At 56.9% G+C, this 19,802-nt stretch overlaps 1 protein-coding gene across 5 annotated transcripts in view; it reads left to right on the plus strand.

Annotated features, from left to right (window-relative positions):
• Positions 1-19,802, plus strand: part of cntnap1 (contactin associated protein 1) — a 91,855-nt gene that overhangs the window by 37,207 nt on the left and 34,846 nt on the right. For 4 of the 5 annotated variants that reach the window (XM_087977687.1, XM_087977688.1, XM_087977690.1 and 1 more), the window contains 6 exons: positions 490-661; positions 841-947; positions 4,994-5,116; positions 5,507-5,710; positions 6,573-6,729; positions 6,950-7,077. In XM_087977687.1, coding sequence (XP_087833813.1) covers positions 490-661; positions 841-947; positions 4,994-5,116; positions 5,507-5,710; positions 6,573-6,729; positions 6,950-7,077 — 891 coding nt within the window. The remainder of the gene's footprint in view (positions 1-489; positions 662-840; positions 948-4,993; positions 5,117-5,506; positions 5,711-6,572; positions 6,730-6,949; positions 7,078-19,802) is intronic. The other variant, XM_087977689.1, reaches the window with a different exon arrangement.

Below are 19,802 nucleotides of genomic sequence, written 5' to 3' on the forward strand. Positions count from 1 at the left end.
CTTTACTGCAAATAATTTTTCAGGAACTTAATTTATTAAAATATTTCTCATCTTGTTTTTAAACCAATTTACAATGAATAATTCTAGTCCCTCCTTCTTGTAGACACTCGAAGTCTATGTAAATATTCCCACCATTTCTCACGCACTCATCTCAACATTCTCACCCACAGTTAACATTTTTGACTCATCCATCTAATACTTCACTTTTCATCTTTATTTATGAAATTTGGTTTCACTGTTTTTCCTAACTTTCATTTTTCCTCATCATCTATTTTTTATTCTTCTTTTGGCTTCGTAATGTTCTCCTCTTTATTTTAATTTGTTGCTAACCTAATTTTTATCCATAGTACTTGTGCTTCTTCACATAGCTTTCTCTTTCAGACGTGTATGTTCTGCTTTTCAAAACAAGACTTCTGTTGAAAGTTGAGTTCTTTCTGTGTCTCTGTCACATTAATACACACCCTCACTTTCTGCTCTGAACCATCGCAGGCTGCCCCACAAGTGTAAGGAACTTGGGATGTTTTTCAAATGTGAGTATGTTCCATGGCTGCATGCAACACATCCACGTGGACAATTATCTTGTGGATCTGGAGCTAGTAAAAAGACGCAAACTAGGAAGATATGCAGAGATGCTGTTTAACACGTGTGGAGTTGCAGACAGGTAGGTGAAACATATCAAAATAAATCAAAACTGGAAAATAACTGACAAAGTGTGTTATCCTTACACTGCTGAATAAACACTGACAACTTCTTATAACCAAACTTCTTCTGTGCACAGACTTAACTGTTTGCATTATGTACTGTTTCAATCCAACAGTGTTTTGTTTTCATAATTCACAGATGTACCCCAAATTTGTGTGAACATGGAGGAATTTGTCTGCAGACTTCAGATAATTTTGTGTGTGATTGTGAGAGAACAGGATACACAGGCCCAACCTGTCATAACTGTGAGTAAGGTTCTGTTAATGAGCGAGTGGTGGGAGCAGTAGTTTGATGGGGACAGGGTCAAGGGTTTTAGATGAGGGAACTAAATGTAATCTGTCTAAGTTTGCAAACAAAGCTGGGTGGGAGAGTGATCTGTGATGAGGTGGCAGAGACGCTTCAGTGTGAATTAGGCAAATTGAATGAGTTGCCAAATGCATGGCAGATGATTATGGGTAAATGTGAGCTTATCCACTTTGGAGACAATCAAACAGTAAGGTGGATTATTATCTGAATGGTGATAGATTAGGAGTTTTTGTGGTGGTACTGTGGGGCTATGCATTGAGACCTGGGTGTCCTTGAACACCAGTTGCTGAAGGTAGGCATGCCGGTGCAGCACACAGAACGTAGAACATTACAGCACATTGTAGGCTGTTTGGCCCTCGATGTTGCACCAATCTGAAGCCCATCCATCCTAAACTATTCCATTTTCATCCATATGTTTATCCAATGACCATTTAAATGCCCTTAAAGTTGGCAAGTCTACTATTGGTGCAGGCAGTGCGTTCCACACCCGTTCTGTTCTCTGAGTAAAGAAACTACCTCTGACATCTATCCTATGTCTGTCACCCCTCAATTTAAAGCTATGTCCCCTCGTGCTGGCCAATACCATCCGAGAAAAAGGCTCTCACTGTCCACCATATCTAATCCTCTGATTGTCTTATATGTCTCAAGTAAGTCACGTCTCAATCTTCTTCTTCTCTAACGAAAATAGCCTCAAGTCCCTCAACCTTTCCTCATAAGACCATCCCTCCATTTCAGGCAACATCCTAGTAAATCTCCTTTGAACCCTTTCCAAAGCTTCCACATTCTTCATATAATGCGGTGACCAGAACTGCACGCAGTACTCCAAGTACGGCCACACCAGAGTTTTGTACTGCTATAACATGACCTCATGGCTCTGAAACTCAATCCCTCTACCAATAAATGCCAACACACCGTACGCCTTCTTAACAACACTATCAACCTGGGTGGCAACTTTCAGGGATCTGTACATATGGACACCAAGATCTCTCTGCTCATCTACAATACAAAGAATCTTACCATTAGCCCAGTACTCTGTATTCCTGTTGCTCCTTCCAAAGTGAACCACCTCACTCATTTCCACATTAAACTCCATTTGCCCCCTCTTAGCCCAGCTCTGCAACTTATCCATGTCCCTCTGTAACCTGCAACATCCTTCGGCACTATCCACAACTCCATCGACCTTAGTGTCATCCATAAATTTACTAACCCACCCTTTTACACCCTCATCCAGGACATTTATAAAAATGACAAACAGCAGTGGCCATAAAACAGATCCTTGCGGTACACCACTAGTAACTGAACTCCAGGATGAGCATCTCCCATCAATCACCATCCTCTGTTTTCTTTCAGCTAGCCAATTTCTGATCCAAACAGCTAAATCACCCCCAAACCCGTGCCTCTTTATTTTATGCAATAGCCTATTATGGGAAACCTTATCAAATGCCTTACTGAAATCCACGTGTACCACATCAACTGTTTTACCCTCATCCACCTGTTTGGTCACCTTCTCAAAGAACTCAGTAAGGTTTGTGAGGCACGACCCACCCTTCACAAGTCAAGCAGCCAGTATCTCTGTATTCTCCTCGACAAAAGTGTCTTTTTCCAGTGTGAATACTGATGAAAAATATTTAATGCTTCTCCTATCTCCTCTGACTCCACACAACTTTCCACTACTGTCATTGATTGGCCCTAATCTTACTCTAGTCATTCTTTTATTCCTGACATACCTATAGAAAGCTTTAGGCTTTTCCTTGATCTGTGCTGCCAATTACTTCTCATGTCCCCTCCTGGCTCTTCATAGCTCTCTCTTTAGGTCCTTCCTGGCTAACTTTTAACTCCCAAGTGTCCTAACTGAGCCTTCATGTCTCATCTTCACATAAGTCATCTTCTTCCTCTTGACATGAGATTAAACTTCTTTAGTAAACCATGGCTCCCTTGCTCGAACACTTCATCCCTGCCTGACAGGTACGCACTTATCAAGGACATGCAATCATTGTTACTTGAATAAGCTTCACATTTCAATCGTGCCCATCCCCTACAGTTTCCTTCCCCATCCTTTGCATCTTAAATCTTGTCGAATTGCATCATAATTGCCTTTCCATCAGCTATAACGCTTGCCCTGCATTTTATACCTATTCCTTAACATTGCTAAAGTCAACATAACAGAATTGTGGTCACTATCACCAAAGTGCTCACATACTTCCAAATCTAACATCTGGCCTGGTTCATTACCCAGTCCCAAATCCAATGTGGCCTAGTCCCTTGTTGGCCTGTCTACATACTGTGTCAGGAAACACTCCTGCACACATTGGACAAAAACTGACCCATCTAAAGCACTTGAACTATAGCATTTCCAGTCGATATTTGGAAATTAAAGTTCCCCCCTAACACCTACCCTGTTACTCTCGCTCCTATCCAGAATCATCCTTGCAATCCTTTCCTCTATATCTCTGGAACTATTTGGAGGCCTATAGAAAACTCCCAACAGGGTGACCTCTCCTTTCCTGCTTCTAACCTCAGCCCATACTACCTTAGTCGAAGTGCCCTCAAACGCCTTTTTTGCCACCGTAATACCATTCCTTGACTAACAATGCCGCACCTCCTTTTCTTTTACCACCTTCCCCATTCTTACTGTAATATCTAAACCCCAGAACCTGCAACAACCATTCTTGTCGCTGCTCTATCCATCTCTCTGAAATGGCCACAACATCAAAGTCCCAGGTACCAACCCCTTCTGCAAGTTCACCCACCTTATTCTGGCTGCTCCTGACATTAAAGTAGACACACGTCAAAACCACCTTCCGGCTTGCTGTGCACTCTTATGACCTTGAAAGCTTAATTCAGTTGTCACTACTCTCAACCTCCTGGACAGTGGAGCTACAATTTAGATTCACATCCCCCTGCTGAATTAGTTTAAACCCTCCCGAAGAGCATTAGCAAATTCCCCCCCCCCAGCATATTGGTACTCCTTTGGTTCAGGTATAGACCATCCTGTTTGTAGAGGTCCCACCTACCACAGAATGAGCCCCAATTATCCAGGTATCCAAAACCCTCCTCCTGTGCTATCACTGTGGCTAGATGTTCAACTCCTCTCTCTCCCTGTTCTATAGTGAAGAAGGGAAATGGTGTGATGGCCTTCCTATTGAGAGGGAAACAGGGATATCTTACTGCAAACGTATAGTGCCTTAGTGAGACTATACAGAGAGTATCAAGTGCAGATTTGCTCTTCTTATCTGAGGAAGTGTGTTCTGGCAATGGAAGTTGTGCAATGAAAGTTTATCTGACTGAGTCTGGGATGCGTGAAGAGCGACTGGATTGGTTAGGGCTATATTCACTGGAGCTTAGGAGAATGAAGGGAGATCTCTTGGAATCTATAGAATTCTAATTCTAAGGGTTAGACAAGGTGAATGCAGGAAGGATGTTCCCAATGACAAGGGAACCCAGAACTTGGAGTCATAGTTTAAGAATGTGGGGTAGGCTTTATAGAGCTGGGATGAGGAGAAATGTCTTCACCCAGAGAGTGGTAAATTCCACACGTTCACTAGCACAGAAAGCAGGTGAAGCCAAAACATTAACTTCTTCCAAAAAGGAATTAGATATAGTTCTTGGGACTAAAGGGATCAAAGGGTATGGAAGAGAGTGGGCCGAGGGGACTGAGATGGATGATCAGCCACAATGATATTGAATGGCGGACCAGGCTTGAAGGACTGAATGGCCTACTCCTGCTCCACTTTCTATGTGTCTCGATTAAAAAAATGTAACTGAATAAAATCAGATACACAGTGAGTGAGCTGTACCCTGAATGAAGTGGGATTCTGCACAGTTAACTACAGTAGCTATTGCTAATGTACAGTAGCTATTGCAGATGCAGCTGTGTTGATGTCTGGAGTAAATCAATGACTGTGATTCTGTTTTTCCTCCCCAATCATTCCTCCTCCTTCTGTCTTCATCACCCTCCCACACTCTTCTTGCAATTCTGTGCTAGCCTTCTATCCTGAGTCATGTGATGGGTATAGAAAACTGGGCGTGCGAACATCTGGGAACTACACTATCGACCCTGATGGGAGTGGTCCTTCCAGACCCTTCACTGTTCACTGCAGAATGACAGGTATTTCTCATGTTTCACCAGACCAGCACAGGGATCATTCTGCTCCAGCAATATCCTACTTCTTGTCTTTGCTGGCCTCTGCTGCACTGTTACCCCAGTGTGGGGCATCACTGCACTGTCAGCCGAGTGTGGGGCATTACTGGCCTCTGTTGAACTTTTACCCCAGGGAGGGAGAGGGGGATCATTGGGGAGGAAAGGAACAGTTGAGGGGGGGTTTACAATGGGAAGGGGAGCAAGATTGCGATGGAGAAGGGGAATGCGATGGGGTAGGGGGAATCACAAGGGGTGAGGAGGATGGTGGTGGCAGGGGAGTGGTGGAGGGGGATGGTGATAGGGATGGGGATTGCAGATGAGAAGCTGAGATCTCACTCATTGACCTTCTGTTCTCAGAACATAAAGCCTGGACAATTGTTTACCACCAACAGCAGCAAGAGGTCAAAGTAACTGGTTCGACCTTAGATCAGCCTTTTGTGGGACAGATCAAATATTACAACAACACAGAGGAAGAGATTTCTGCAATAACTCTAGCAGCTGAGTATTGTGAACAGAGTATCTCCTTCTCCTGCTATAGGTCCCGTCTCCTCAACAGTCCATGTGAGTACAAGAGAACTTGGCAAACAGTAACTTCACTTGTGTGTTCAACACAGTCTGTCCTGGAGGTCCATGTGGTTAATAGAGAGAGATCGGTTTAAGATCTGCTCTGTCTGATCTATAGGCATGGTGACAGGTACATATTGGCCTGTCTGAGAGCACTACAAGTAATTCTCCTATAATGCTGTAGTTGCATTCCAGTGAAACCTCACTTTATATAAATAATGGGGCCTATGGGAAAAGAGAGGTTAGGGGCAGACAGGAAAAAAACACTCAATCACTCAAAAACCACCCAAAAATCTAACACAAAGTATAGCATAGCCTGAATGAAGGTTGAAATCATATTTATTAATAAAACAACACTGAATCTAACACAGTATGTTTTAAAAAATGTAAGAAAGCAGCTCTGTTGGCAGCTGACATTGTGCATGCATAGAATAGTAAGAGCACCGGTGCATGCACAGAATGAAGCACATGAACTGATCCCCGCTGGAATTGCACTATTGTCAACAGAAGTAAGCGTTATCCAAAATACTGTTCCCTAATTGTTCAGTGATGTTATAGCCATATCAAGCTGCCGAAACATGCACTATCCCAGAACTACCTGTAATTGTGGTAGTTCTGTCCTTCTTAGGTACCTTCACCTGTCCCTCTGTGATATCACTGCCTGGTTTTTTTCTCTCTCTCTCTCTCTCTTTCTCTCATTCCTCAGACTGTTCCCCTCCCACCCATAATTCCTCCACCTGTCTCCCCTACTCCATGGTTCCTCTACCTATCTCTCAGCAATGTCTTCGCCTATCTCTTGGCATGTCTCTGCCTGTGTCTCTGTGATATATCCGCCTGTCTCTGTGATTTCTCCTGCTAGCTGGGCTGCCTTTCTCCTGGTGGCTGGGCCGTGGATTTGAGAAACATTTCTATTGGGGAGGTGCGACTCCTGGGAGTCAAAGATGTGCCTGTGGGATGGAGAAGAGCTGCACTGACCCCAAGTATTTCTGTAATTGTGACGCAGACTACAGACAGTGGTGAGTTAGCTGTGTGACTGCTGTCACTACCGGGTGGTGAACAATCCTGTTTGTGTTGAAAATACCTCATTTTTGTTTATTGATTTAGGTCTGTGTCATCCATTCACCACATCCCCAGTTCCCTATACCCCTTGATCTGTCTCTATTCCCCTAACTCCCATGTTCTATCACTGCCCACCACCACCATGTTCTCTCTGACAACCCTCTCCATCTTCCTTAGGAAGACTGACCGAGGTTTGCTCAGGTACAGGGAGGACCTACCAGTCACAAAAGTTGTTGTTGGTGACACAAACCGTTCCGGCTCTGAGGCCCGATTTACTGTGGGTCCTTTGCGTTGCTATGGAGATGGTGAGTGCCCAGGAGCCAGGTGGTTTGGGCATTGAAGAGGTGGGGGAGAGAATAAGTATTGTTGTCCCCTCCCGAAAGAGAGAGCGTCACTGTACAAGGATTGGGGATGGGGGTGCAATTATTTAAGCTAATTAGTGTTTTAATTGCATGGAAAATTATGGAAAAATTAAAGTTGGACTTGGAAATCAGGTAGTGGATCTGCAGAAAAGATATTTGTGGAACGTTTGTGAGTTTTTTTTTTGGAACTTGTGGTAGACCCCACTAGGGGACAGGCAATTCTGGATTTGGTATTGTGTAATGAGGCAGAATTGATTCGGGAGTTTAAGCTAAATGAATCCCAAGGTGCAGTGTCAATAATATGATAAAATTCATGCTGTAATTTTAGAGGGAAAAGCTGGAACCAAATCTAACAGTATTATAATTGAGTTAGGCAGCTACAAAGAAATGAAGGAGGAATTAAACAGTGTTGATTGAAAGGGGAGCCTAGCAGGGAAGACAGTGGAGCAGCAGTGACAGGACTTTCTGGGTATTTCGGGAGGCACAGCAGAAATTCATCCCAATGCAGATGAAACACACTTAAGGGGAGGATGAGAAAACCATAGCTGACAAGGGTAGCCAGGGACAGCATAAAAGTAAAAGGAAAAGCATATGATGTGGTGAGGATTAGTGGGAAGAAAGATTTGGGAAGTCTTTAAAAACCAACAGATGATAATGAGAAGAACAATAAGTGGGGAGAAAATGAAATTTAAGAGTAAGCTAGCTTGTAATAAAAATGAAAATTGCATAAATTTTAATTAGATGTATGGAACAGAAGAGAGAGGCAAAGTTGGACATTGGACCACTAGAAAATGAAGCTGGGGTAGTATTAATGGGGATCAAAGAAATAGTGGAGGAACTAATTAGTACTTTGTATCAGTCTTCAAGGTGGAAGACATCAGCAGCATACCAGGACTTCAAAAGAGTCAGGGGGTGGAGGTGAGTAGAGGCCATCACTAAGGAGAAGATACTGGGGAAATTGAAAGGTCTGAAGGTCACCTGGATCAGATAGACTACACCCCAGAGTGCTGAAGAAAGAAGCTGAGATTACGGAGACATTGTGAAAATGGGTGATGTAACACTCCTGTTTAAGAAGGGAGACAGAAGACAGGAAATTATACACTGGCTAGGTTGACTTTGGTTGTTAGCAAGACTTTAGAGTCCATTGTTAATGGCGAGATTATGGAATACTTGGAAGTGGTCATACATGACCAATCTGTTAGAATTCTTTAAGGAGATAACAAACAAGTTAGACAAAGGGGAGCCAGTGGATGTGATTTATTTGTGTGGGTGTGGTGTGTGTGGGTGTGGTGTGTGTGTGGGTGTGGGTGTGTGTGTGGGTGTGGTGTGGTGTGTGTGTGGGTGTGGTGTGTGTGTGTGGGTGTGGTGTGTGTGTGTGTGTGTGTGGGTGTGGTGTGTGGGTGTGGTGTGTGGGGGGGGTGTGGTGTGTGTGTGGGGGGGGGTGTGGTGTGTGTGTGTGGGGGGGGTGTGGTGTGTGTGTGTGGGGGGGGTGTGTGGTGTGTGTGTGTGGGGGGGGTGTGGTGTGTGTGTGTGGGGGGGGTGTGGTGTGTGTGTGTGGGGGGGGTGTGGTGTGTGTGTGTGGGGGGGTGTGGTGTGTGTGTGGGGGGGTGTGTGGTGTGTGTGTGTGGGGGGGTGTGTGGTGTGTGTGTGTGGGGGGGTGTGTGGTGTGTGTGTGTGGGGGGGTGTGTGGTGTGTGTGTGTGGGGGGTGTGTGGTGTGTGTGTGTGGGGGGTGTGGTGTGTGTGTGTGTGGGGGGGGTGTGGTGTGTGTGTGTGTGGGGGGGGTGTGGTGTGTGTGTGTGTGGGGGGGGGTGTGGTGTGTGTGTGGGGGGGTGTGGTGTGTGTGTGGGGGGGTGTGTGGTGTGTGTGTGTGGGGGGGGTGTGGTGTGTGTGTGGGGGGGGTTTGTGGTGTGTGGGGGGTGTTGTGTGTGTGGGGGTGTGGGGGGGTGGGTGTGGGGAGTGTGGGTGTGGGGTGTATGTGTTTGGGTGTGGTGTGTGGTGTCTGTGTGTGTGGTGTCTGTGTGGGTGTGTGTGGTGTGTGTGTGTGTGGTGTCTGTATGGGTGTGTGTGGGGTGGTGTGTGGGGGGGAGGTGTGTGGGGGGGGAGGTGTGTGTGGGGTGGGGTGTGTGGTGTGTGTGTCTGGTGTGTGTGTGTGGGGGGGTGTGGATATTTGTGATGTGTGGTGTGTGAGTGGTATGTGTGTGTGGTTTGTGTAGGGGTGTGGGATGTGTGGGGGTGTGTTTGTGTGGGGGGTGTGGGATGTGTGGGGGGTGTGTTTGTGTGGGGGTGTGGGATGTGTGGGGGGTGTGTGTGTGTGGTGGTGGGAATGTGTGGGTGTGTGTGTGGGGGTGTGTGTGTGGTGAGGCGGTGTGGAATGTGTGTGGGGGGTGTGTGTGTGTGGGGGGTGTGTGTGTGGGGGATGGGGATGTGTGTGTGGTGGGGGTGTGTGTGGTGGGGGTGTGGGATGTGTGTGTGGGATGTGTGTTGGGGGTGTGGGATGTGTGTTGGGGGTGTGTGTGTGGGGACTGTGTGTGTCTGGGGGCTGTGTGTGTGGGGGGGTGGGTGTGTGTGTGGGGGGGTGGGTATGTGTGTGGGGGGGTGGATGTGTGTGTGGGGGGGTGGGTGTGTGTGTGGGGGGGTGGGTGTTTGTGTGGGGGGGTGGGTGTTTGTGTGGGGGGGTGGGTGTTAGTGTGGGGGGGTGGGTGTGAGTGTGGGGGGGTGGGTGTGAGTGTGGGGGGTGGATGTGTGAGTGTGGGGGGGTGGATGTGTGAGTGTGGGGGGGTGGATGTGTGAGTGTGGGGGGGTGGATGTGTGTGTGGGGGGGTGGATGTGTGTGTGGGGGGGGTGGGTGTGTGTGTGGGGGGGGTGGGTGTGTGGGGGGGGTGGGTGTGTGGGGGGGGTGGGTGTGTGTGGGGGGGGTGGGTGTGTGTGTGGGGGGGTGGGTGTGTGTGGGGGGTGGATGTGTGTGTGGGGGGTGGATGTGTGTGTGGGGGGGGTGGGTGTGTGTGGGGGGGGTGGGTGTGTGTGTGGGGGCGTGGGTGCGTGTGTGGGGGGGTGGGTGTGGGGGGTGTGTGTGTGTGGTGGTGTGTGTGTGGTGGTGTGTGTGTGGGGGAGGGTGGGTGGTGTGTGTGTGGGGGGGTGTGGGTGGTGTGGGTGGTGTGTGTGTGGGGGGGTGGGGGGTGTGTGTGTGGGGGGGTGGGGGGTGTGTGGGTGGGTGGTGTGTGTGTGGGGGGGGTGGGTGGTGTGTGTGTGGGGGGGGTGGGTGGTGTGTGTGTGGAGGGGTGGGGGGTGTGTGTGTGGAGGGGTGGGGGGTGTGTGTGTGGAGGGGTGGGGGGTGTGTGTGTGGAGGGGTGGGGGGTGTGTGTGTGTGGAGGGGTGGGGGGTGTGTGTGTGGAGGGGTGGGGGGTGTGTGTGTGGAGGGGTGGGGGGTGTGTGTGTGGAGGGGTGGGGGGTGTGTGTGTGGGGGGGTGGGGGGTGTGTGTGTGGGGGGGTGGGGGGTGTGTGTGTGGGGGGGTGGGGGGTGTGTGTGTGGGGGGGTGGGGGGTGTGTGTGTGGGGGGGTGGGGGGTGTGTGTGTGGGGGGGGTGGGGGGTGTGTGTGTGGGGGGGGTGGGTGGTGTGTGTGTGGGGGGGCTGGGTGGTGTGTGGGGGGGGGTGTGTGTGGGGGGGGTGGGTGGTGTGTGTGGGGGGGGTGGGTGGTGTGTGTGTGGGGGGGGTGGGTGGTGTGTGTGGTGGGGGGGGTGGGTGGTGTGTGTGTGGGGGGGGTGGGTGGTGTGTGTGTGGGGGGGGTGGGTGGTGTGTGTGTGGGGGGGGTGGGTGGTGTGTGTGTGGGGGGGGTGGGTGGTGTGTGTGTGGGGGGGGTGGGGGGTGTGTGTGTGGGGGGGTGGGGGGTGTGTGTGTGGGATGGTGGGGGGTGTGTGTGTGGGGGGGTGGGGGGTGTGTGTGTGGGGGGTGTGTGTGTGGGGGGTGTGTGTGTGTGGGGGGGTGGGGGGTGTGTGTGTGGGGGGTGTGTGTGTGTGGGGGGGTGGGGGGTGTGTGTGTGGGGGGTGTGTGTGTGGGGGGGTGGGGGGTGTGTGTGTGGGGGGTGTGTGTGTGGGGGGTGTGTGTGTGGGGGGTGTGTGTGTGTGGGGGGGTGGGGGGTGTGTGTGTGGGGTGTGTGTGTGTGGGGGGGTGGGGGGTGTGTGTGTGGGGTGTGTGTGTGTGGGGGGGTGGGGGGTGTGTGTGTGGGGGGTGTGTGTGTGGGGGGGTGGGGGGTGTGTGTGTGGGGGGTGTGTGTGTGGGGGGGTGGGGGGTGTGTGTGTGGGGGTGTGTGTGTGGGGGGGTGGGGGGTGTGTGTGTGTGGGGGTGGGGGGTGTGTGTGTGGGGGGTGTGTGTGTGGGGGGGTGGGGGGTGTGTGTGTGGGGGGTGTGTGTGTGGGGGGTGGGGGTGTGTGTGTGGGGGGTGTGTGTGTGGGGGGGTGGGGGTGTGTGTGTGGTGGGGGGTGTGTGTGGGGGGGTGGGGGTGTGTGTGTGGGGTTGGTGGGGGGTGTGGTGTGGGGGGGTGGGTGGTGTGTGGGTGTGGGGGGGGTGGGTGGTGTGTGTGTGGGGGGGCTGGGTGGTGTGTGTGTGGGGGGGTGGGGGGTGTGTGTGTGGGGGGGTGGGGGGTGTGTGTGGGGGGGTGGGTGGTGTGTGTGTGGGGGGTGGGTGGTGTGTGTGTGGGGGGTGGGGTGTGTGTGTGTGTGGGGTGGGGGGTGGTGTGTGTGGGGTGGGGGGTGTGTGTGTGGGGTGGGGGGGTGGTGTGTGTGTGTGGGGTGGGGGGTGGTGTGTGTGTGTGGGGGGGTGGTGTGTGTGTGTGGGGTGGGGGGTGGTGTGTGTGTGTGGGGTGGGGGGTGGTGTGTGTGTGTGTGGGGTGGGGGGTGGTGTGTGTGTGTGTGGGGGGGTGTGGTGTGTGTGTGGGGGGGTGTGTGGTGTGTGTGTGGGGGGAGGTTGTGTGTGGGGGGGTGTTGTGTGTGTGTGGTTGTGGGGGGTGGGTGGGGGGGTGTGGGGCGTGTGGGTGTGGGATGTATGTGTGTGGGTGTGGTGTGTGTGTGTGTGGTTGGGTGTGGTGTGTGGTGTCTGTGTGTGGTGTCTGTGTGGGTGTGTGTGGTGTGTGTGTGGTGTCTGTATGGGTGTGTGGGGGGGAGGTGTGTGGGGGGGAGGTGTGTGGGGGGGAGGTGTGTGTGGGGTGGGGTGTCTGGTGTGTGTGTCTGGTGTGTGTGTCTGGTGTGTGTGTGGGGGGGTGTGGATATTTGTGATGTGTGGTGTGTGAGTGGTATGTGTGTGTGGTTTGTGTGGGTGTGTGGGATGTGTGGGGGGGTGTTTGTGTGGGGGTGTGGGATGTGTGGGGGGTGTGTGTGTGGTGGTGGGAATGTGTGGGTGTGTGTGTGGGGGTGTGTGTGTGGTGAGGCGGTGTGGAATGTGTGTGGGGGGTGTGTGTGTGTGGGGGGTGTGTGTGTGGGGGATGGGGATGTGTGGGGGGTGGGGGTGTGGGATGTGTGTGTGGGTGTGGGATGTGTGTGTGGGATGTGTGTTGGGGGTGTGGGATGTGTGTTGGGGGTGTGTGTGTGGGGGCTGTGTGTGTCTGGGGGCTGTGTGTGTGTGTGGGGGGCTGTGTGTGTGTGTGGGGGGCTGTGTGTGTGTGTGGGGGGGTGGGTGTGTGTGTGGGGGGGTGGGTGTGTGTGTGGGGGGGTGGGTGTGTGTGTGGGGGGGTGGATGTGTGTGTGGGGGGGTGGGTGTGTGTGTGGGGGGGTGGGTGTGTGTGTGGGGGGGTGGGTGTGTGTGTGGGGGGGTGGGTGTGTGTGTGGGGGGGTGGGTGTGTGTGTGGGGGGTGGGTGTGTGTGGGGGGGTGGGTGTGTGTGGGGGGGTGGGTGTGTGTGTGGGTGGGTGTGTGTGTGGGGGGGTGTGTGTGTGTGGGGGGGTGGGTGTGTGTGTGGGGGGGTGGATGTGTGTGTGGGGGAGGTGGGTGTGTGTGGGGGGGTGGGTGTGTGTGGGGGGGTGGGTGTGTGTGTGGGGGCGTGGGTGCGTGTGTGGGGGGGTGTGTGGGGTGGGTGTGTGTGTGTGGTGGTGTGTGTGTGGGGGAGGGTGGGTGGTGTGTGTGTGTGGGGGGTGTGTGTGGTGTGTGTGTGTGGGGGGGGTGGGTGGTGTGTGTGTGGGGGGGTGGGTGGTGTGTGTGTGGGGGGGGTGGGTGGTGTGTGTGTGGGGGGGGTGGGGGGGGTGTGTGGGGGGGTGGGTGGTGTGTGTGTGGGGGGGGTGGGGGGGGTGTGTGGGGGGGGTGGGGGGTGTGTGTGTGGGGGGGTTGGGGGGTGTGTGGGGGGGGTGGGTGGTGTGTGTGTGGGGGGGGTGTGTGTGTGGGGGGGGTGGGGGGTGTGTGTGTGGGGGGGTGGGTGGTGTGTGTGTGGGGGGCGTGGGGGGTGTGTGTGTGGGGGGTGTGTGTGTGTGGGGGGGGTGGTGTGTGTGTGTGTGGGGGGGGTGGTGTGTGTGTGGGGGGGGTGGGTGGTGTGTGTGTGGGGGGGGGTGGGTGGTGTGTGTGTGGGGGATGGGGGGTGTGTGTGTGGGGGGGTGGGGGGTGTGTGTGAGGGGGGGTGGGGGTGTGTGTGTGGGGGGGTGGGTGGTGTGTGTGGGGGGGTGGGTGGTGTGTGTGTGGGGGGGTGGGTGGTGTGTGGGTGGGGGGGTGGGTGGTGTGTGTGTGGGGGGGTGGGTGGTGTGTGTGTGGGGGGGTGGGTGGTGTGTGTGTGGGGGGGTGTGGTGTGTGTGTGGGGGGGGTGTGGTGTGTGTGTGTGTGGGGGGGTGTGGTGTGTGTGTGTGGGGGGGTGTGGTGTGTGTGTGTGGGGTGGGTGTGGTGTGTGTGTGGGGGGGGTTTGTGGTGTGTGGGGGGTGTTGTGTGTGTGGGGGTGTGGGGGGGTGGGTGTGGGGAGTGTGGGTGTGGGGTGTATGTGTGTGGGTGTGGTGTGTGTGTGTGTGGTTGGGTGTGGTGTGTGGTGTCTGTGTGTGTGGTGTCTGTGTGGGTGTGTGTGGTGTGTGTGTGTGTGGTGTCTGTATGGGTGTGTGTGGGGAGGTGTGTGGGGGGTGAGGTGTGTGTGGGGTGGGGTGTGTGGTGTGTGTGTCTGGTGTGTGTGTGTGGGGGGGTGTGGATATTTGTGATGTGTGGTGTGTGAGTGGTATGTGTGTGTGGTTTGTGTAGGGGTGTGGGATGTGTGGGGGTGTGGGATGTGTGGGGGGTGTGTTTGTGTGGGGGTGTGGGATGTGTGGGGGGTGTGTGTGTGTGGTGGTGGGAATGTGTGGGTGTGTGTGTGGGGGTGTGTGTGTGGTGAGGCGGTGTGGAATGTGTGTGGGGGGTGTGTGTGTGGGGGGTGTGTGTGTGGGGGATGGGGATGTGTGTGTGGTGGGGGTGTGGGATGTGTGTGTGGGATGTGTGTTGGGGGTGTGGGATGTGTGTTGGGGGTGTGTGTGTGGGGACTGTGTGTGTCTGGGGGCTGTGTGTGTGGGGGGGGGTGGGTGTGTGTGTGGGGGGGGTGGATGTGTGTGTGGGGGGGTGGATGTGTGTGTGGGGGGTGGGTGTGTGTGTGGGGGGGTGGGTGTGAGAGTGGGGGGGTGGGTGTGAGTGTGGGGGGGTGGATGTGTGTGTGGGGGGGGTGGGTGTGTGTGTGGGGGGGGTGGGTGTGTGTGTGGGGGGGGTGGGTGTGTGTGGGGGGGGTGGATGTGTGTGTGGGGGGGGTGGATGTGTGTGTGGGGGGGGTGGGTGTGTGTGGGGGGGTGGATGTGTGTGTGGGTGGGGGTGGGTGTGTGTGGGGGGGGTGGGTGTGTGTGTGGGGGCGTGGGTGCGTGTGTGGGGGGGTGGGTGTGGGGGGGGTGTGTGTGTGTGGTGGTGTGTGTGTGGTGGTGTGTGTGTGGGGGAGGGTGGGTGGTGTGTGTGTGGGGGGGGTGTGGGTGGTGTGGGTGGTGTGTGTGTGGGGGGGTGGGGGGTGTGTGGGTGGGGGGTGTGTGGGTGGGGGGGGTGGGTGGTGTGTGTGTGGGGGGGTGGGGGGTGTGTGTGTGGGGGGGGTGGGTGGTGTGTGTGTGGGGGGGCTGGGTGGTGTGTGGGTGGGGGGTGTGTGTGTGGGGGGGGTGGGTGGTGTGTGTGTGGGGGGTGGGGGGTGTGTGTGTGGGGGGGTGGGGGGTGTGTGTGTGGGGGGGTGGGGGGTGTGTGTGTGGGGGGTGTGTGTGTGGGGGGTGTGTGTGTGGGGGGGTGGGTGGTGTGTGTGTGTGGGGGGGCTGGGTGGTGTGTGGGTGGGGGGTGTGTGTGTGGGGTGTGTGTGTGGGGGGGTGGGGGGTGTGTGTGTGGGGGGGTGGGGGGTGTGTGTGTGTGGGGGGGTGGGGGGTGTGTGTGTGGGGGGGGTGGGGGGTGTGTGTGTGGGGGGGGTGGGGGGTGTGTGTGTGGGGGGGGTGGGGTGTGTGTGTGTGGGGGGGGTGGGTGGTGTGTGTGTGGGGGGGTGGGGGGTGTGTGTGTGGGGGGTGTGTGTGTGGGGGGGTGGGGGGTGTGTGTGTGGGGGGTGTGTGTGTGGGGGGGTGGGGGGTGTGTGTGTGGGGGGGGTGTGTGTGGGGGGGTGGGTGGTGTGTGTGTGTGGGGGTGGGTGGTGTGTGTGTGTGGGGTGGGGGGTGGTGTGTGTGTGTGGGGTGGGGGGTGGTGTGTGTGTGTGGGGTGGGGGGTGGTGTGTGTGTGTGTGGGGTGGGGGGTGGTGTGTGTGTGTGTGGGGTGGGGGGTGGTGTGTGTGTGTGTGGGGGGGTGTGGTGTGTGTGTGGGGGGGTGTGTGGTGTGTGTGTGGGGGGAGGTTGTGGTGTGTGGGGGGGTGTTGTGTGTGGGGGGTGTGGGTGTGGGGAGTGTGGGTGTGGGATGTATGTGTGTGGGTGTGGTGTGTGTGTGTGTGTGGTGTCTGTGTGTGGTGTCTGTGTGGGTGTGTGTGGTGTGTGTGTGGTGTCTGTATGGGTGTGTGGGGGGGAGGTGTGTGGGGGGGAGGTGTGTGGGGGGGGAGGTGTGTGTGGGGTGGGGTGTCTGGTGTGTGTGTCTGGTGTGTGTGTCTGGTGTGTGTGTGGGGGGGTGTGGATATTTGTGATGTGTGGTGTGTGAGTGGTATGTGTGTGTGGTTTGTGTGGGGGGTGTGTTTGTGTGGGGGTGTGGGATGTGTGGGGGTGTGTTTGTGTGGGGGTGTGGGATGTGTGGGGGGTGTGTGTGGTGGTGGGAATGTGTGGGTGTGTGTGTGGGGGTGTGTGTGTGGTGAGGCGGTGTGGAATGTGTGTGGGGGGTGTGTGTGTGTGGGGGGTGTGTGTGTGGGGGATGGGGATGTGTGGGGGGTGGGGGTGTGGGATGGGGGTGTGGGATGTGTGTGTGGGTGTGGGATGTGTGTGTGGGATGTGTGTTGGGGGTGTGGGATGTGTGTTGGGGGTGTGTGTGTGGGGGCTGTGTGTGTCTGGGGGCTGTGTGTGTGTGTGGGGGGGTGGATGTGTGTGTGGGAGGGTGGATGTGTGTGTGTGGGGGTGGATGTGTGTGTGGGGGGGTGGATGTGTGTGTGGGGGGGTGGATGTGTGTGTGGGGAGGTGGATGTGTGTGTGGGGGGGTGGATGTGTGTGTGGGGGGGTGGGTGTGTGTGTGGGGGGGTGGGTGTGTGTGTGGGGGGGTGGGTGTGTGTGGGGGGGTGGGTGTGTGTGTGGGGGGGTGGGTGTGTGTGTGGGGGGGTGGGTGTGTGTGTGGGGGGGTGGGTGTGTGTGGGGGGGTGGGTGTGTGTGTGGGGGAGGTGGGTGTGTGTGGGGGGGTGGGTGTGTGTGTGGGTGCGTGTGTGGGGGGGTGGGTGTGGGGTGGGTGTGTGTGTGTGGTGGTGTGTGTGTGGGGGAGGGTGTGTGGTGTGTGTGTGGGGGAGGGTGGGTGGTGTGTGTGTGGGGGGGGTGTGGGTGGTGTGTGTGTGTGGGGGGTGTGGGTGGTGTGTGTGTGGGGGGTGTGGGTGGTGTGTGTGTGGGGGGTGTGGGTGGTGTGTGTGTGGGGGGGGTGGGTGGTGTGTGTGGGGGGGGTGGGTGGTGTGTGTGTGGGGGGGGTGGGTGGTGTGTGTGTGGGGGGGGTGGGTGGTGTGTGTGTGGGGGGGGGTGGGTGGTGTGTGTGTGGGGGGGGTGGGTGGTGTGTGTGTGGGGGGGTGGGGGGTGTGTGTGTGGGGGGGTGGGTGTTGTGTGGGTGGGGGGTGTGTGTGTGGGGTGGGTGGGGGGTGTGTGTGTGGGGGGGTGGTGTGTGTGTGTGTGGGGGGAGTGGGGGGTGTGTGTGTGGGGGGGTGGGTGGTGTGTGTGTGGGGGGGTGGGGGGTGTGTGTGTGGGGGGGTGGGGGGTGTGTGTGTGGGGGGGGTGAGTGGTGTGTGTGGGGGGGTGGGGGGTGTGTGTGTGGGGGGGTGGGGGGTGTGTGTGTGGGGGGGTGGGTGTTGTGTGTGGGGGGGGTGGGTGGTGTGTGTGTGGGGGGGTGGGTGTGGGGGGGGTGTGTGGGGTGGGTGTGTGTGTGGGGGAGGGTGGGTGGTGTGTGTGGGGGGGGGTGTGGGTGGTGTGTGTGTGGGGGGGGTGGGTGGTGTGTGTGTGGGGGGGGTGGGTGGTGTGTGTGTGGGGGGGGTGGGTGGTGTGTGTGTGGGGGGGGTGGGTGGTGTGTGTGTGGGGGGGGTGGGTGGTGTGTGTGTGGGGGGGGTGGGTGGTGTGTAGGTGGGGTGTGTGTGTGTGGGGGGGGTGGGTGGTGTGTGTGTGGGGGGTTGGTTGGTGTGTGTGTGGGGGGGTGGGGGGTGTGTGTGTGGGGGGGTGGGGGGTGTGTGTGTGGGGGGGGTGGGGTGTGTGTGGGGGGGTGGGTGGTGTGTGGGTGGGGGGTGTGTGTGTGGGGGGGTGGTGTGTGTGTGTGTGGGGGGTGTGTGTGTGGGGGGTGGGTGGTGTGTGTGTGGGGGGGTGGGGGGTGTGTGTGTGGGGGGGTGGGGGGGGTGTGTGTGGGGGGGGTGAGTGGTGTGTGTGGGGGGGTGGGGGGTGTGTGTGTGGGGGGGTGGGTGTTGTGTGTGGGGGGGGTGGGTGGTGTGTGTGTGGGGGGGTGGGTGTGGGGGGGGTGTGTGGGGTGGGTGTGTGTGTGGGGGAGGGTGGGTGGTGTGTGTGGGGGGGGTGTGGGTGGTGTGTGTGTGGGGGGGGTGGGTGGTGTGTGTGTGGGGGGGGTGGGTGGTGTGTGTGTGGGGGGGGTGGGTGGTGTGTAGGTGGGGTGTGTGTGTGTGGGGGGGGTGGGTGGTGTGTGTGTGGGGGGGTGGGGTGTGTGTGTGTGGGGGGGTGGGGGGTGTGTGTGTGGGGGGGGTGGGGGGTGTGTGTGTGGGGGGGTGGGGGGTGTGTGTGGGGGAGGGTGGGTGGTGTGTGGGGGGGGGTGTGGGTGGTGTGTGTGTGGGGGGGGTGGGTGGTGTGTGTGTGGGGGGGGATGGGTGGTGTGTGTGTGGGGGAGGGTGGGTGGTGTGTGTGGGGGGGGGTGTGGGTGGTGTGTGTGGGGGGGGGTGTGGGTGGTGTGTGTGTGGGGGGGGTGGGTGGTGTGTGTGTGGGGGGGGTGGGTGGTGTGTGGGGGGGGGTGGGTGGTGTGTGGGGGGGGTGTGGTGTGTGGGGGGGGGTGTGGTGTGTGGGTGGGGGGGGTGTGTGTGTGGGGGTGGGTGGTGTGTGTGTGGGGGGGGTGGGTGGTGTGTGTGTGGGGGGGTGGGGGGTGTGTGTGTGGGGGCTGTGTGTGTGGGGGGGTGGGGGGTGTGTGTGTGGGGGGGTGGGTGGTGTGTGTGTGGGGGGGGTGGGTGGTGTGTGTGTGTGGGGGGGCTGGGTGGTGTGTGTGTGGGGGGGTGGGGGTGTGTGTGTGTGGGGGTGGGTGGTGTGTGTGTGTGGGGGTGGGTGGTGTGTGTGTGGGGGGTGGGGGGTGTGTGTGTGTGGGGTGGGGGGTGGTGTGTGTGGGGTGGGGGGTGGTGTGTGTGGGGTGGGGGGTGGTGTGTGTGTGTGTGGGGTGGGGGGTGGTGTGTGTGTGTGGGGGGTGGTGTGTGTGTGTGGGGTGGGGGGTGGTGTGTGTGTGTGGGGTGGGGGGTGGTGTGTGTGTGTGTGGGGTGGGGGGTGGTGTGTGTGTGTGTGGGGGGGTGTGGTGTGTGTGTGGGGGGGTGTGTGGTGTGTGTGTGGGGGGAGGTTGTGTGTGGGGGGGTGTTGTGTGTGTGGGGGTGTGGGGGGGTGGGTGTGGGGCGTGTGGGTGTGGGATGTATGTGTGTGGGTGTGGTGTGTGTGTGTGTGGTTGGGTGTGGTGTGTGGTGTCTGTGTGTGGTGTCTGTGTGGGTGTGTGTGGTGTGTGTGTGGTGTCTGTATGGGTGTGTGGGGGGGAGGTGTGTGGGGGGGAGGTGTGTGGGGGGGAGGTGTGTGTGGGGTGGGGTGTCTGGTGTGTGTGTCTGGTGTGTGTGTCTGGTGTGTGTGTCTGGTGTGTGTGTGGGGGGGTGTGGATATTTGTGATGTGTGGTGTGTGAGTGGTATGTGTGTGTGGTTTGTGTGGGGGTGTGGGATGTGTGGGGGTGTGTTTGTGTGGGGGTGTGGGATGTGTGGGGGGTGTGTGTGTGGTGGTGGGAATGTGTGGGTGTGTGTGTGGTGAGGCGGTGTGGAATGTGTGTGGGGGGTGTGTGTG

This window comes from Chiloscyllium plagiosum, unplaced genomic scaffold (genome assembly GCF_037043375.1).
Source record: "Chiloscyllium plagiosum isolate Xiang-an unplaced genomic scaffold, Cpla_swu_hap1 HiC_scaffold_32, whole genome shotgun sequence".
NCBI lineage: Eukaryota > Metazoa > Chordata > Chondrichthyes > Orectolobiformes > Hemiscylliidae > Chiloscyllium > Chiloscyllium plagiosum.